This window comes from Poecilia reticulata, unplaced genomic scaffold (genome assembly GCF_000633615.1).
Source record: "Poecilia reticulata strain Guanapo unplaced genomic scaffold, Guppy_female_1.0+MT scaffold_196, whole genome shotgun sequence".
NCBI lineage: Eukaryota > Metazoa > Chordata > Actinopteri > Cyprinodontiformes > Poeciliidae > Poecilia > Poecilia reticulata.
In genome coordinates this window covers 417,101-432,852 of record NW_007615020.1, presented here as the reverse complement: position 1 = coordinate 432,852, position 15,752 = coordinate 417,101, and the positions used below count along the sequence as shown (strand labels likewise).

Below are 15,752 nucleotides of genomic sequence, written 5' to 3'. Positions count from 1 at the left end.
ACTGGCTCCCTGTAGCTCAGAGAATAGACTTTAAAATACTGATGTTAGTTTATAAATCACTGAACGGTTTAGCACCACAATACATTAAAGATCTGGTTCTGGTTCTGCTCTGCATCCCCAGAACCAGAACCAGACGAGGAGAAGCAGCATTCAGTTTCTATGCACCACAGATTTGGAACAAACTTCCAGAAAACTGTAAAACAGCTGAAACACTGAGTGCCTTTAAAAATCAACTTAAAACCCACCTGTTTAGAGTTGCTTATGGCTAAATTAGGGTTAGAGTGTGGGTTTTGATGTCTTCCATGTTTTTAATGTTTTTATCTTTACTTTTTATTTATTTATTCTCACTGTTTACGTTTTAATGAAGGTTTTAAGGTGTGAGTACCCTTGTTAGATGGTGTTTTAACTAAAACTCAGGTTTTAATGTTTTTATCTTTTTTGTTTTTATTTGTTTTAATCTTTTTCAAAATCTTTTTCTCTTTCTCACTGTTTATTCCTGTTTTTATTTTAATTATGTAAAGCACTTTGAAATGCCTTGCTGCTGAAATGTGCTATACAAATAAAATTTGATTGATTGATTGATTGATTGATTGATTGATTGATTGATTGATTGATTGATTGATTGATTGATTGAAAACTATATAGTGGACTAAACATACCTGCAGCCAACCAAATGCATGGTGACCTTTAACGGTGTTGAAGTTTGGTAAACCCTTAAATGCAGTTTGTTAAATAAAGCTTTATCAACTTAATTGAATAGGTAACATATTAAGTAATTTATTCAAGTCATTTACCCAAGTTCTCTTTAACAATTCATTCTGTCTTATTTTTAAACTATTAGGAGAATCAAAAGGCCCTAATAAGTCCTAAATTTAATTTGACAGGGACATCACACTGTGTGTGGGATGGATGGATGGATGGATGGATGGATGGATGGATGGATGGATGGATGGATGGATGGATGGATGGATGGATGGATGGATGGATGGATGGATGGATGGATGGATGGATGGATGGATGGATGGATGGATGGATGGATGGATGGATGGATGGATGGATGGATGGATGGATGGATGGATGGATGGATGGATGGATGGATGGATGGTCACCATTCAACTTCCTGTTGTCTGCTAAACTTTGACTCTTTAGTAGTAATTCATTTATAAACCACACATCAATAGTGGTTTATAACTATAAACTGCATGTTTGGTTCGGAGGTTCTTCCTGTTGTAACAACTTCCAGACCAAACAGTGCTGTCAGTGTGATTTGTTAATGGGTTCTCTGATTGGAAAATAGGTCTGATTTTTAGTTTGTGGCCAATCAGCAATTTGGCCAATCAAACATAAAATAGGCTAGTTCCAGTCACTGATTTCTTGGTCTGATTTTAACCTTTGCTTTGCTGCAGGTAAGGTGAGGGTTTACCCTGAGCTGGATGAGGAGATTGATGTCCTGTCAGGCATCGTCAGTGAGCAGAGAACCGAGTCCAGGATACCAGGTACCTGAAAGTCTTCATCTGCTTCAGTTCTGCACCTCAACATGGTTGCTTCTAGGTTTGGTCCAAGCTCGTCTCCATGTGTCTCAGCCCCACCCTCCCAGGACATGAAGGCAGAGCAGCTCATCAGGCCAATCTCCAGACACAGAGGATCTCCCACAGACCAGCCCAGCAGCCTCAGCGTCACACTCAGCACTACAAGTGCACCTTCTACTACCAACTGCAGCCCTGGTCAGCTGGGCGAGTCCCGGATCAAAGCCTACCCCCACAATGACCAAGTGTTTCTCAGTAAGTCTCTGTTAACCATGAAGAACTGACTGTGACCCTGAGGAGAGCTCTGAATGACCGTCACTTAGGGAGATGAAGTTTTTATTCTCATTAGGAGCTTTGCTAGGGAATTACCTTCCTGATTCAGCAGGTTGTTGGAATTCAAGCAGAAGGATGGATGCAGAGGAGCAGAGGCAGAATGCTTCTGATGATCAATTCTCAGTGCAGGCAGGATTAATCCTATCTCCAATAAACATCCATCTTCTTGACTTAAAGAAACATTTTAACATCAACAAGCTCAACTTGTGCGTCTCAGATCAAAGATGTTCTTTGTGAGTGTTGCCTGCTTTGAATCTTGTGACTGAGCAGATCCACTACAGACCATTGGTTCTGCCACACTGCTGTCTTCAGTGTGGAGGCTGCAGCTTCCAGAGACCATGTCTTCCTCTGACATTCATAGACCTGCAGCTCATTCCTTCCCTCTCATCTTCTGTTGCTATGTGTTCTCAGTTATGACCAGTGTGATTATCGCAGTGTGTTTGCTGGTCTTTGTCATATCTGGAATCTGCTGTGTCAGGTAAGACTTCTGTAATTCATTGTATTCTTAGCTATCTTTGTATGTGTCAGAAGATGGATGTCAGCTCCAAGTGTGGTTCATCATTGTTTGATTTCTTTTTTCAGAATGATGAGAGAAGCATATCTGGAAACTCAGAAGTTGGACTATCCTGCATGTGAAACCCCAAATTTTGTAAACTTTGTGAGTAGGACTTTGGTAGGGGGATAAAAAACACTGAAGTTCCACAGCAAAACATGTAATTATGCTCCAGCACCTTAGAATGTCATGTCTTTCATGTTCATGTTTTATGTGAATTTGCTTGTACAAATTATTTTAAAAAATCTTAGTGGCACTCATGACAACAGCAAGATAATTATGTATTTCTTTCTATTTCTTATGGCCTTTTACCCCTTTAAACTTCAAAAGTTACATTCTGATCTTTGGTTCATATTGAATTGTACAACAGTAGCTTAGAGTGGGTTGGTAATGTCTGTAGGTTCAGCAGCTACTTCCTGCTAATGGAAAGCTTATCTGTTCCTGAACTAATCTGCACGCAGGACTACTCTGATAACTCCAATCTAACTTTCTAAACCTCTGAATGATTTTCATTGCTTACATGATTTAATGTCCCAGCAACTGCTTACTTAAAGGCATAAAGCAAATATTTATAAGGCCACCGCCCTTTAGCCAGCGGTGTAGCTTAAACATGTGCAGTAAAGACACATGCTCCTGCAAATGGTAAATGTCATCTGTGCGGTTTGACAGCTTGTTGATCTGGCTTTCTGCTGTCTTTTAGCCTGGGGACCAGAAGCTGGCCCACAGTGCCCAGATGTACCACTACCAGCACCAGAAGCAACAGATGCTTTCCCTGCAGCAGTAAGTCACCTGCTGGGCCTCGTTGTTTCTTCATGTTCCTGTCCCTGCCCACTCGGCCCTGTCAGGTCTGTGTTTTCTTTGTTACATGTTGAATGACTCTGAGTGTTTGACCTATGCAGACACAGGGATGAGCTCAGACCACCCGACACAGGAACATCGACAGATGAGGAGAATGATGGAGATTTCACCGTGTACGAGTGTCCTGGGCTGGCACCAGTGAGCAAACACACTATTTAACCTGCTATGTCTGGACTTTGATGGGTGAAAATGAACTATGGTTGTGACCAGCATGAGCTCTGGTGGAGCCAGCGGCACATTGTTTGAAAAAAACTAAAACAAATCCTCCTACCACCTTCTGCCATCTTTTTGTGGTTGCTTCAGTGGTAGCATTTGATTGTTGATCATGTAACTCGTGTGATGTAAAAAGGAAAAACAAAAGCATTTTCGTGGCAGTTTTGTGTTTGCCAACACAAAGAAGGAAACGCACAAAGCCGCTCTTGGAATGTACCACTCGCTCTTCCAGTGAAATACAACTGCTCACTTATTTTTTAGGGATTTTGTACAAGCCTCGGAAAGCCGATTTACATTTTTTAACTGGGTGGAAAACAAGAAGGATTTAATTTGAAGTTGCAGATTTTTTTTTTTTGGAGGACAACTTGTTTGGGGCACAAGTGGTTGCAGATTTCTTGTTGGCTTTCTCCTCTTTTAGATCTGAGAGAATTATTGGTAGATTGAGAAATTGTAGCTTATTCTCCAGTTATTTAACATTTGTAGGCATTTTCTTTTAACTAGAACGTTTTGTTGTTGAATACTAACAGGTCAGTCTGTTACATCCACTGGTTGCAGTTTGTAGCTTGAGAAAACTTGAGCTTTAAGAAACTTGCTGTCAGTTTAAAATAAGCTGCAACAAACTTGATACAACAAGTTTGTGTTTACCTTTAGGAGGAGTTGCAAATTATTCAGCGCTTGTTTAATGGAAACAAGTTGGCATGTTTCCATTAAGCTAATTTATTTTCGGAATTTCAATTTCCACTGTTTTATGGTTAAGGGAAGTGTATCCATTGAGAATGACAACAAAAGAGAGACTGGGAAAGTTTGTGTGAGACTGTTCAACTCCCACAATGAAGAAGACACTTTAGTGGTCTTTGTGCGTAGGAGGAAGATGAAGATAGATGATTTTTTTCTTGATGGGCTACTGTATTTGTTTTTAAGCAGCCATGTTCCAGGCATGTGTGTATGTTACTGGTACGCATTTCATCCAACCATTATCCAATGATGATGGATAAAGCGGACATGGTGCCTATCTCCAGCATGCTACAAATTGGGCATCTGTGACTTCTAGACAAGTGTGGCTTATACACAGCATTTACAATGTATTTCGTATTGGATGTGATTTGCATTTACGTGTGTTAAATAACCTTGAAATTTTAATAATTGTTTGAGCATATGAACATGGACTCTACTAGACTTTGAACTAGACTTAAGAGGATACACAATTTTTTTCTTGAAATGTTGGCTGATTTTTAAAAAAATTAATTATCTATTATGTCTCGCTAGGGAGCAGAAATTTTGCATTAAAATGCATCCACTGTTATGAACGTAGTTTGTTTCAATATATCCACCCTTGACATCACCCTCTAGGATCTCCTACATTGCCTAAAAGCATAATCTTGGTGTATGTAAACTTCTGATTTATCAGAAAGTGAGATTCTGAAATCTGAATCTCACTTTAGCCTGAGGCTTCAGGCTAAAATTAACCTGAAGCCTCAAACTGTTAATATTTATCAGAACCAAATAAGCACATTTTTCACAGTAAACAGTGAGAAGTTGTTGGTAATAGATGAATTTATTTAATCAGTTGATATAGCTGCTATTAAATATTTTCCTGCCATTAATTGCTACAACTGATGCATGGTCAGGTACTAAATATGCAGAGCAAACCTTTTACTCTCTGAATAAATTGAGTACAAAACTGCATTTTTGAAAAAGCAAAGAAAAATATATTTATTCATGCAGTAAATAGCAAGCATGGACTCTTGTTAATTAAATTGTGTTGTTGTTCAGACAGGAGAGATGGAAGTGAAGAATCCTCTGTTTGACGACGCCAACCTTTACCTGCACAGATTCCACAAGTAAATCCGGACCGTCACACTGGAAGTGCATCATCTGTGTGTACTAATCCCTGAATTCACATCCACACACACACTCTACATGCACTGCTACACTCAGCCAAGTTCATGTGGAGAGCAAGATTGTCTCCCTGTAAAGGGAGAAGAGGAGGAGGAACATGTGAAATGTTGGGTTCATGACTGCAGCCGACTGACTGTGAGTCTCGTGGTCTGCAGCCTTGCTCTGTTCTGAGAGTCTGTGTTGGCTCTGGAAGGAAACATGTGGACTGACTGTGTGTTGATCAGCTGAAGCAGAGTGCAGTGCAGGAATCTGCTGAAGCCACCAGCTGGCAGTATTACTCTGAGTTGATTTCTCTTACTGTTGTTTTTGATTCATCAGTAATTGCTATTTTCTTCCCCGAGTTTTAACCACAGTTTGTGGTTTTACTGCTTTGATTTTAAAAAGGAGTGGTTTTAATGTTAAATGAGTGTGCCTCTATGCAGCATCATCACCTGTATCAGGATGTTATGTAGCCACTGTTCTCAGCCTAGCACATCCATGTAACAAACCAGTCAATATGCATGTCTAGTTTTTTCCAAGTTTGTACCTCAAACTTGCTGCTAATGTTTATCCTATACATACACTGTATGAAAAGGATTTCAAGGTCATTTGAAAGCATCTCTATCTCAGCTCTGAACTAGAGAATCCATCCTGTACAGAAGTCATTGACTWCCATGGCTTGTCCTCATGGTTTAGTGACGTGTAAATAGCAGTTAATGGAACAGGACAGCTTGGTCTGTCACTGCCTCAATCTGCTGCTGCTTTCTTTATTTTCAGAGACTAACCAAGTGATAGGAGCCGGGCCACTCGAGTACAAACCGCCAGAGTCCAAACACATATCCAGGATATTACTAGTTTTTACTTCAAGATGGGGGCGTTTTTTTGGGGTGAGGCATGTGATGCTGCTCTAGTTTTTGCAAAGTGAACCTTAGCAAAAACTAGAGATGCATCAATCAGATTTTTGGGACCATTTTTTAAAATAAAAGCTCAGGCCTGTTGTTAAATAACTCTGATTTTTCTTTAAAAACTATAAAAGTATATATAAACTGCATTAAATAGGTGTGTTCTTTAGTCTTTCTGGCAATAGAGGACAAAACTTCCACCATCAAACCAATAAATTAAAATGAATATTATATGTGATGGTTAAAATGAAACTAATTACATACACTAAATTAGACTGCATCAAAATGCATATAGTGCATTTCTAAGTTATTGAATACAAAAACTTTCAATCATTTGATCATTGAATTTCATCCCTTGTTACAGATTTGCTGTCTGTACAGTTCCAGTCTGTCATGAAATGACTTCGACTGCAGCTCTTTGATTTGTTCAACTTCTGACCAATCACCAACTGACTGACTTTAATGGGTCAGGATGACAAATACATAAATACATGGTGTGCTATATGCACTTAGAAACTCAAAAATTATTCATTTTACTTTTACCATAAAAATAATTGAAATTCTAATTGTTATTTTATAATTTTTTTTTATTAAATTATTAAAATGTTAGATGTTTTTTATGTGTGAAAACCTGTTTTATTTAAATGGTCACATATATTAACTATTATTTAAGAACCTTTTTGGTCACTGAATTCTGGCCCTTTTGGCCCACCGTACCTGCAGTCCAGAGCAGAGGCTGCATCAGGCTATAAGTGTGAAGGAGAAGTTTCTGTAAAAAGAGATTTAATGTCTGACTGTCTTTATTATCTTCGAACAGTGAATAGTTGGAGCAGTTAGCCTGGCTAGCTGCTAACAGTCATGTCTCTCAGGCTGATGTTGCGGTGCATCTCTAGTAAAAACACAAATGTCTTCATCCTGCTGAGTCCTCACTGAGAAAAGCTTTTTAAAGTGTGACTATTCTTACTGCCACTAAATATAGATGTTAATTTTAAAAGATGAGTTTAAGCTACTCGGATTAAAGTATTATTGACCCCAGAAACATGTTCATCACGGCTGCAGGAGGAACAAACCAAACCAACTTTATTTATAAAGCACTTTAGAAAAAACACAGCTGATACAAATGCTGTACATTTACAAAGTTGAAACCTAACATGAAGTTGAAAATCAAACATTCTTTTTTTGCAGTTGTTTAGATTTTCTCTGTTTTCACAGAAAACCAGAGAGCGTCCAGGTTCCCTCTAGATCTACAGAGAGCTGTTTGGTTGATGACCTCAATACAACGAACAATCAAAGCGTGACCAAACTGAACTGACACTAAAACACGTTGGGATTTTTTTATGACTGTTGCTTTGTGGACTCAGCAATCTGACGACTGAATGAATAAACACTTCTAGTGCTCAGACATTTAGATATATTTAATATAGCTGTCTTGTTTCAGTGATGTGTTTGAATAGAACTAACTGTGTTTTGTAAAGCTGCTATGAGGACTGTTACCCCCAACCTCAGATCAATGCTCTCTGCCTTTCCTTTGCTAAAGACGAGCTCCTCTGCTCCACAGGCTCACATGTCTGAGTCTGGAGGTTCCTGCCTGCTTTTTATCATCTGCTCCGGAACAGAGCTCAGTCAGGATGGGCACCAGAGACACAGGAATCTGGAGATGAAGCCTTGGCTCTGTCTCGTCATCGGTGAAGATGTGAAGGAGCTCGTCAAATACACAAACCCGTCCAGCAGACATGTGGTTTATCCATATTGACAGAACCTGTGGAGCAAAACGGACAGTTCATGGGGTATGCAAAGCAAAGATCAAATTGTCATGTTGCATTTTTATTTATTTTTATGGTCTTTCCCCCCCTCTGCTGAAAGCTAAACACAAATCCCTGCTGATTTCTCTTTAGGTTGTTCTCCTCCGGATTAACAATTCTGTAAAGGAGCCTTAGAACAATACAAACTGTCTTTGGCCTCTTGATTTGTTCTCCATATGTTTAGTTTGCATGTACATATATCAAAGCTGTAATAAAATAATTAAGTATTTATAAGGTCTTAAGTGGAAACTACTTTTGTCCTTTCATTTTTTTGTAAGAAACAGATATGAATCTCCATTTGAACTGTGTCTAGGAAACTGTTTACTCATGTGTAAAGAGAAAAGTAAAACACACACACCCTTCATACACAGGCTGGATGTGTGTTTTAATCCATGAAGACTCACATCCAGCTGAGATGATCTGGGTTAGCAGTGTAGTCTGATCCCACCACTCAGTGAGTTCAAGAAGAAACCAAGAAAATAAATTATGAGGGAATTTGGGGGCTGTTAATATTGTATTCTGTTGTACAACACACATTAAAAATATCAACAAATATTGTGTATTCTTGTAGGATGGGATTTTGCTGGCCCTACATGGAAATGTGTGGAAGTTTGTGTTTCTTATTGCGGACAGTGGCCAGAAAGCAGCATATGGTGAACAGAAGGGAAATATTTACAGAAGTGTATAAGAATATGTAATAATGGTGGAAATGCCATAATTATTCATATAACTGTGTTAGCAGATGCATTGTCTGCAGTTTCACAAAGTCTGTCAGTTAAAATCACTTTTAAGAATTTTTATTCATTTCCAACAAGCAAACAGCTTTAGGACACATCTGCTAGGAGAGGGAATTACTACTGATGGTACCACAGAACCTCACTTCAAAGTATCCCGAACCACCTTAAAAACATGCTGACAAATCACACAAAACTGTTAAAGTTATGAAATATATCAACAAATGAAAAAAGACAATCATATGTAGTACAGTTTGGGCTGGTCTTCATTTGTTTTGACTTTTTTCATTTCCTATGAAATGTTGCAGCTGCTTACTGCAACATTTCATAGGAATGGCTGATGGTATAGTTTATTATACTCTTATCATAAGGTAAAGTTCCTCAAGTAAAAAAATAAACTAATGAGCTTTTTAAAAAGCAAATATTTTTAGAGAAACCTTAAGTAAATATGTGAACAAAGGTTGGATTCTGTTTAGCTGAGGTACTGCAACAAGCAGATTTAAAAGTGGAATATGTGGAATATTTTTGATGAGTCAAAAATATAATTGGTTAATTTTTCAGGGGAATAACTTGGAACAGACTAATGACAGCTGACAAATCCCATAAGTTTACATAAAACCTAGAAACTGACTGCGTATGCCATGGTAAATCTAATGTACCACACAGATTCTCAAAGTGTTATGATCATTATGTGAAGTACCAAACGGGCACTATCATAACACAGGGCCTGATGCATATGCAGCTGTTATCGTGGGACCTGGAGGAGCAGAAAAACAGTTGACTTTTTGTGAACAACTAAGCTGAGCTGAAAGCTCAGAAGGTGGGAGGTTGTTCAACAGCTTCACAGTAACTGAAGGAAATCTGTGGTTAGCAGGCAGAGCTTGGAGGCCTGATTATCTGACAAGACAGATCAGATGGCAGTCAGGGAGCTGAACTCTGCCTGCTTTATGCATCCTTCATGAGCTATGAGGAGGATTCTGTGTCATACTGTCGAAAGGGGAAAATAGCTGCATTGCTGTTTTAATCTGACTCTTGAACCACGTTTTGTTTTATTGCTCTACCTTGAACGATGCATAAGCTGATGCTAACTCTAACCCTAGCCACCAATTACAGCTACGAAGTAATATTGTGACTGCAGCAAAGCACGCTGTTTTATCATGGCATTAAAAGATTTTGTGATGATGGTTCTGAAGGACCCAAAAGCAGGCATAGGGGTGCAGAAGTAGAGCAACAACAACAAAAATTCAACAATACAAAAATACATTTATAAAAACCAATCCCAAAGCCCAAGAGTTAAAAAATGTAAACTGACAATAATGAAACCAATTAAATCTAAAAGTAAATCAGAAACAGTATCAAGCAACTTAGAGCAGAACGGGCGGATGAACTAGTAATGAACAATGAAAACTGGTGACTTTATACTCTGATACTGAATAGAATGACATTGAATGCAGATGCGTTAATCAGGAGACTAGGAGAGCAAACAGGTAGACTATGGGAAGGTGAATTAGACAAAGAAATGACAAAACAAGGGGAAAGAACTAACAATGATCTGAGAGAAATAAATCCAAATGCATATGGAACCAACCACAAGAAGAAAAAAAAGGAAAACCATGGATTATTCTTAGTATGATTTGCATTAGTCCAGCATATCACCACAAAAACAAAACAAAAACAAATATAAGACATTGATAATATGGTTGTAATGGATCAAGAATAATATTTATTGCCGAAAGGCTCTGTGTGTTTATAAATTAATTTTTTCCTGTGGTGCCTTTTAGTTTTCCCAAAATTACTTCCTGTCAAAGTATGCTGGATGGGCGGTTCAGCTTGGGACAAGACTTGGTCAGCTCATCCAGGGGTCATTGGGAGGCTGTCACTGTTCCTCTGGCCTTTATGTGGGTTACTCAGTTTGGAGAAGTCTGTCACCGCCAGGGCCTTTTATCACCTCCTGTGTTAAGGTCAGGCCCTGGAAGGGACAAGCGTTTGTCCCTTGTCTAACAAGCAAGCATTGCTGTTTGGAAAATGAAAAAAATCTTCCTGCGTTGGAGTTTTACTCTCAATAGAGTGACCCTGTATCCTCATCTGTCCTGATGGCCTTTATGTTGGTGCTTATGATGCATGTAGTATTCTCATGGTTCATATCTACAATAAAAATGTAAAGGACTGCAGACAGTGAAGAGGAAAAATTTGTCCTTATTTTTATACTGTTTAGTTTTTCTGTTTGAGAAAATGTAGATTGTTTTAGTGATTTGCAGTAAAACTAGATTCATACTAAGCTGATATGAATTCAAGTTTTTCAAACGTTTAGACTCTGAGAAGCATGGTGGGTTTTCTCCAGGTACTCCAGTTTCCTCCCACAGTCCAAAAACATGACTGTCAGGTTAATTGGTCTGTCTAAATTGCCCCTAGGTGTGWGTGTGYRTGGTTSTTTGTCCTGTGTGTCTCTGTGTTGCCCTGCAACAGACTGGTGACCTGTCCAGGGTGACTCCGCCTCTCGCCCGAAACGTTAGCTGGAGAGGCAGCAGCAACTCTCCTGACCCCACTGAGGGGCAAGGGTGCAAGAAAATGGATGGATGGATGGATGGATGGATGGATGGATGGATGGATGGATGGATGGATGGATGGATGGATGGATGGATGGATGGATGGATGGATGGATGGATGGATGGATGGATGGACTCTGAGAAGCAACAATATACTGATATATTTATATCAGTAAATATATAGTGACAGGGATGTTGTAGCCTAATTTGACACAGCTGTGCCAGGTTGCCTCTGGGTCTGTTGAACATTTTCAAAAATTGTGGCACATGAGCATCACAACTTAAAGACAACATTCATACAGATTTTGCCACTATCGAATAATTTAGGCAATTGCTAGTACTGGAATAATGTAGAAATAATAATAATAATGTTCTTTAATCTCATGCTATACTATGCAGATGTTCTGTCTGCATTGATGAAAGCTTAGTCACTTCAGCATCCTAAATTCTGGAAGTAGTTCCAAACAATAATAAGTCTGATTACCAATTAATCAGATTTATTTTCTGATTAAATAATAAACAATGCCGCTCTTGGGAACACTCAGAAGTTGTGCATAGTGCAGCGTTTCTCAACGGGGGCGGTCCCACCCCCCAGACCACCGAGACGCTCCGTCTTGCTTCTGGGTTTACTTGGCTATTTTTCCAGCCAGCGAACCATTTCCGCCACCCAGTGGTCGTTTTTCAGGCCACTTAGTCTCCTGTACCGCTCAAAAATGCACAATATGTCTATAAATAATTTTAGTATATTATAAGGAAGTGATGAGATATTCATCACTTCCTTATAATATAGTGATGAATTATAATTCATCGCTATATTATAAGGAAGTGATGAATTATAATTCATCACTTCCTTATAAAGATATTCATCACCCTGAAGTGATGAATATCTCATCACTTCCTTATAATGATATTCCATTTTCCACCAAACTAACGTATTTGCCACTTCAGCACAAGCACAGTGAGAAACATTAGAGGATAAAAACACTAAACTCAGATGTCCCAGCTTTTACTAGCATGTAAACGCACCATCTACACACAAATATGGGAGCTTCCCCAAAGCGGGAGTCTCAAAAATACTTGTGCTCTCGTAACCGGATCTGTGTGTAAATGCAGTTTTGTGTGTGTACCAGGTGATTTGTGTGTACTTTTACAACATTTATAGACGTAGGAGAAGATTTATTTTATTTTTAAGGTTTACAAATCCAGTATTACACACGCACAGATATTTTTACACACGCACAGATATTTTGAGACTATTTTCACTCCATATGCATCTTCCTGCAGTCAGCCAGCAGTGTTAGAAGTATCATCTGTTAACCCAGCCATCCAGGTCCTGGTAAACCTTGCTGGTTGGTAAACTGGGGTACTTAAGGCAGATCTGACAGAGTCTTTCTCTCCAGTCAGTGTAGGTTTTAATCCTGTGCGTCTTGTGCCACTTGAAGTACTCCTCATAGGCTTGCTTGTCTGCAGCCACATGATTCAGGTAAACAGCCAGCTCTACTACACTCTTAAAATCAGCTACATGGATGAAGGAATGAGGCGGAGCCACTTCCTCATAGGTGGGCCTGCTAGGGCCAAGAACTACTGGAATGGTCCTTGCTTGGAATGCATTCCTCCACAGCTTCTCACTGATATAGTCTTTTGTCTCTGAGTTTTCAAAAGACAAGTAGAACAGACATTTTGAGATGGTGGGCAGCAACCTATCGTCTGGGAGAGGCTTCTTCTTCCACTTTCCATACACCTGGATGGGGATGTATTTCTGCAGACTTTGGTAAACATTAACACGGGTCTGGTTGGGCTTGGATTTGCTAACCACCCAGCTTGCAAAGCAGGAACGCTTTAAAGCACTTTGAAAACCTTGCATTCCAGCTCCTGGAAGGGTCTCTCCATAAGGAATGGTAACATCCGCGTCCCGTCTGTAGCTCATCGTCCAATTAAAGACACCGTTAAGCTGCTTGACATTTGCATTGTTGACTGGAGGCTCCATGGATAGCCACATCCAGCCCTGGGCCGTTGACCGAGGCAAGTGCATTGGCAGAATCGATGCAGCGTTGCTCAACTCCTGGTGGTGGAATACAACCACATCTGCAGTTGGGTAGGCGGATCTGTCATCAGTGAGGAAACAGTGGCCAATACCATACATCTCCAGACATTTGTTCCCACTGAGACTGTAGGACCGTCCGAATGGCCAGTGCCACAGCAAGATGCTGAGATTCCTCTGAGAAGCAGGCGCAGGGTACTGCTGCACGTGAAGCATCTGGATGACCAAGCTGTGATAAACCAGCAGTGGGAGGGAGCTGAGGAGGAGGATGACAGCGAGGAGGAACAATGGTCTGAGCCCACATGCCACCATGGCTGCTGGGTGTGATCCACGTCGAAAGGTCACAATTTACTGAAATGGAACAGTTGAATGGAAGGAAGAGTGAATCAGAGAGATTATATTCACACGTTCATTGATGCTTAAACAGCACAGTAACCTACAGTATATCAACAACAGAAACTTCCAGATTGGTTCTGTAGCTGACAGAACTTATCTGTTATGTTTTAAAGACTTGTTTCAGACAACAAATGATTCTGGTTATCAGTTTGTGCTGGATCCAGTGTCACCCCTGCTGTCTGTTCCTTACATGTTTTCATTATTGGTGCTGCTAATTAGACACTAAAAAGAGCTGAATAGATTGAACAGTGGAAACATAACGTATCTTGGTTATTTTGATCTAAGAGCACATTTCTTAATTTTCCTTATTATGTGTAACACCAACAAGACCAATTGTAAAATGAAACTGACAGGTTACATATGTGATACTTGCTCACAGCTCTTTTTCATAAAAACCCTTAATTTAAAACAGACACACAGAGTAACAGGTTCCAGAACTAAATCTATAGCTAAGCTAATTCTTGTTGGTAAATAAAATCAAGAGTTTTGTGGAAACAATATGTCTTACCTTCCAGAGATGGCACTGGGCAGCAGGCGCCTTGCTGGAGCGTTGTCCTCCTCTGGTAGAGGAAATCCTGCCTACAGAGACTTTTTGACTCATCTTTTGCTTCACCCTCTCAGTTTCTGTACTGTTTGCTCTCAGTGGTGTACCCGTCTTTTTACATCCTCTGTATCTGGTCAACAACACTGAATGTCACTTTCTTTAGGTTTTTTTTATTACATTTCCTATTTTTGTATTATTTTGTATACTGTGAATTCTTAGTTCTTTTTTCTAGTCATCTTTTATTTTTGGTTTGTCAGGTTCATAACTTTAATATTAGTTTTCCAACTACTGACTTCCTCGTCCATGTTAGTATGTCCTCTGTTTACCAGATTCCTGTTTTCCTCTGTAATTAGTTTAAGTTAGTCTGTTTGTTTCACATTCTCATTCACTCCATGGGACTGCTTGGCTCTCAGCTGCAACAGATCAGTTCTTCTGATTACCTCTTTTCTGCAGTTTAACCATCGACTTTGTAGTGTTTGAAAACAGGTTATATCTTTATATCTCAGTATCACACAAAAGCTGAGGCTTTTGCTATGAGTGAAGTGGAGTCTGGAGTCTGGACACACAAATGGACTTTTTGGAATGACCTGGAACGAATCACAGCACAAAAAACATTGAGTTTGAAAAACACATTTACCTATGGATTCAGTTTTCCTGAAGGCACGGGGAAGATTCCAGATGCACAAGGGGACAATGTGGCACAGGATCCAAACAAGATGTCAATGTGGAATATGTGATTGTTATAATATGCTCTATATAAAGATGGACGCTGTCCAGAGAGCGGGTGGGTCTTTATTGGCCTTGTTGCTCTGACCGGTCTCTAAATTCTCATTAACTCTCTCATGTTTAACATTAATCTATGCATTTTGGGCTTGCTTAACCTGCATATGCATTGGTTAATAACTGTACTTACTTATTTAAGTCTGTCTTACAGAGTCTTCACTTATGCATCCCACAGAGGCACATTACAGACAACCCCAAAAATATACTTAAACTTTAATTTATTGATGAATTCTTGGGTTATCTGATTACTGGTCTCTGGTTGTCTTCCCAAGTTTTCTGTTTTTGTCCATTGCTTCTCTGCTTTGTATTTGTTTCTGTGGTATTTGTGCAATTTATTTTCCTCGCTATGTCAACATTACCCTAACCCTGCCTGCCTTCTCTCTGTATTTGAATCCTCACCGTGCAAATAAAACAAAATGACATTATGTGAATTAGCAGGGTCGTGCAGAGATCACTAAAGGGGCAGGTGCTCAAAAAAAGTGCCCATCTAACCTCATTCTAGGACAGAATATGAACAAAGCCTCTCAGCTTTCACAGTTTAATAAACAATGATGAATTACGAAATTGTGAGATATACAATCAAAGCTAAGGGAAATCTCTATACAGAGCATACAACTATGAATATGTAAGATATTTTATTATA

At 39.4% G+C, this 15,752-nt stretch overlaps 2 protein-coding genes across 2 annotated transcripts in view; one reads left to right on the top strand and one right to left on the bottom strand.

Moving 5' to 3' along the window:
- The window catches only part of LOC103460182 (neural proliferation differentiation and control protein 1), a 45,745-nt gene extending 37,125 nt beyond the window's left edge, over positions 1–8,620 (top strand). The window contains 9 exon segments of the mRNA XM_017303182.1: positions 1,407–1,496; positions 1,584–1,781; positions 2,130–2,337; positions 2,442–2,517; positions 3,113–3,192; positions 3,312–3,408; positions 5,257–5,324; positions 7,822–7,905; positions 7,907–8,620. Of these exon segments, the coding sequence (XP_017158671.1) occupies positions 1,407–1,496; positions 1,584–1,781; positions 2,130–2,337; positions 2,442–2,517; positions 3,113–3,192; positions 3,312–3,408; positions 5,257–5,324; positions 7,822–7,905; positions 7,907–7,952 (947 nt within the window). The 3' untranslated portion in view covers positions 7,953–8,620.
- A 3,660-nt stretch (positions 8,621–12,280) lies between these two features.
- Positions 12,281–15,593, bottom strand: LOC103460181 (alpha-(1,3)-fucosyltransferase 7). The gene is made up of 2 exons (XM_008402248.2): positions 14,291–15,593; positions 12,281–13,737 (listed from the first exon to the last, which is right to left on the bottom strand). The coding sequence occupies exon 2, from the start codon at positions 13,696–13,698 to the stop codon at positions 12,652–12,654; it is 1,047 nt and encodes a 348-aa protein (XP_008400470.1). The 5' UTR covers positions 13,699–13,737; positions 14,291–15,593; the 3' UTR covers positions 12,281–12,651.
- Positions 15,594–15,752: the final 159 nt, after the last annotated feature.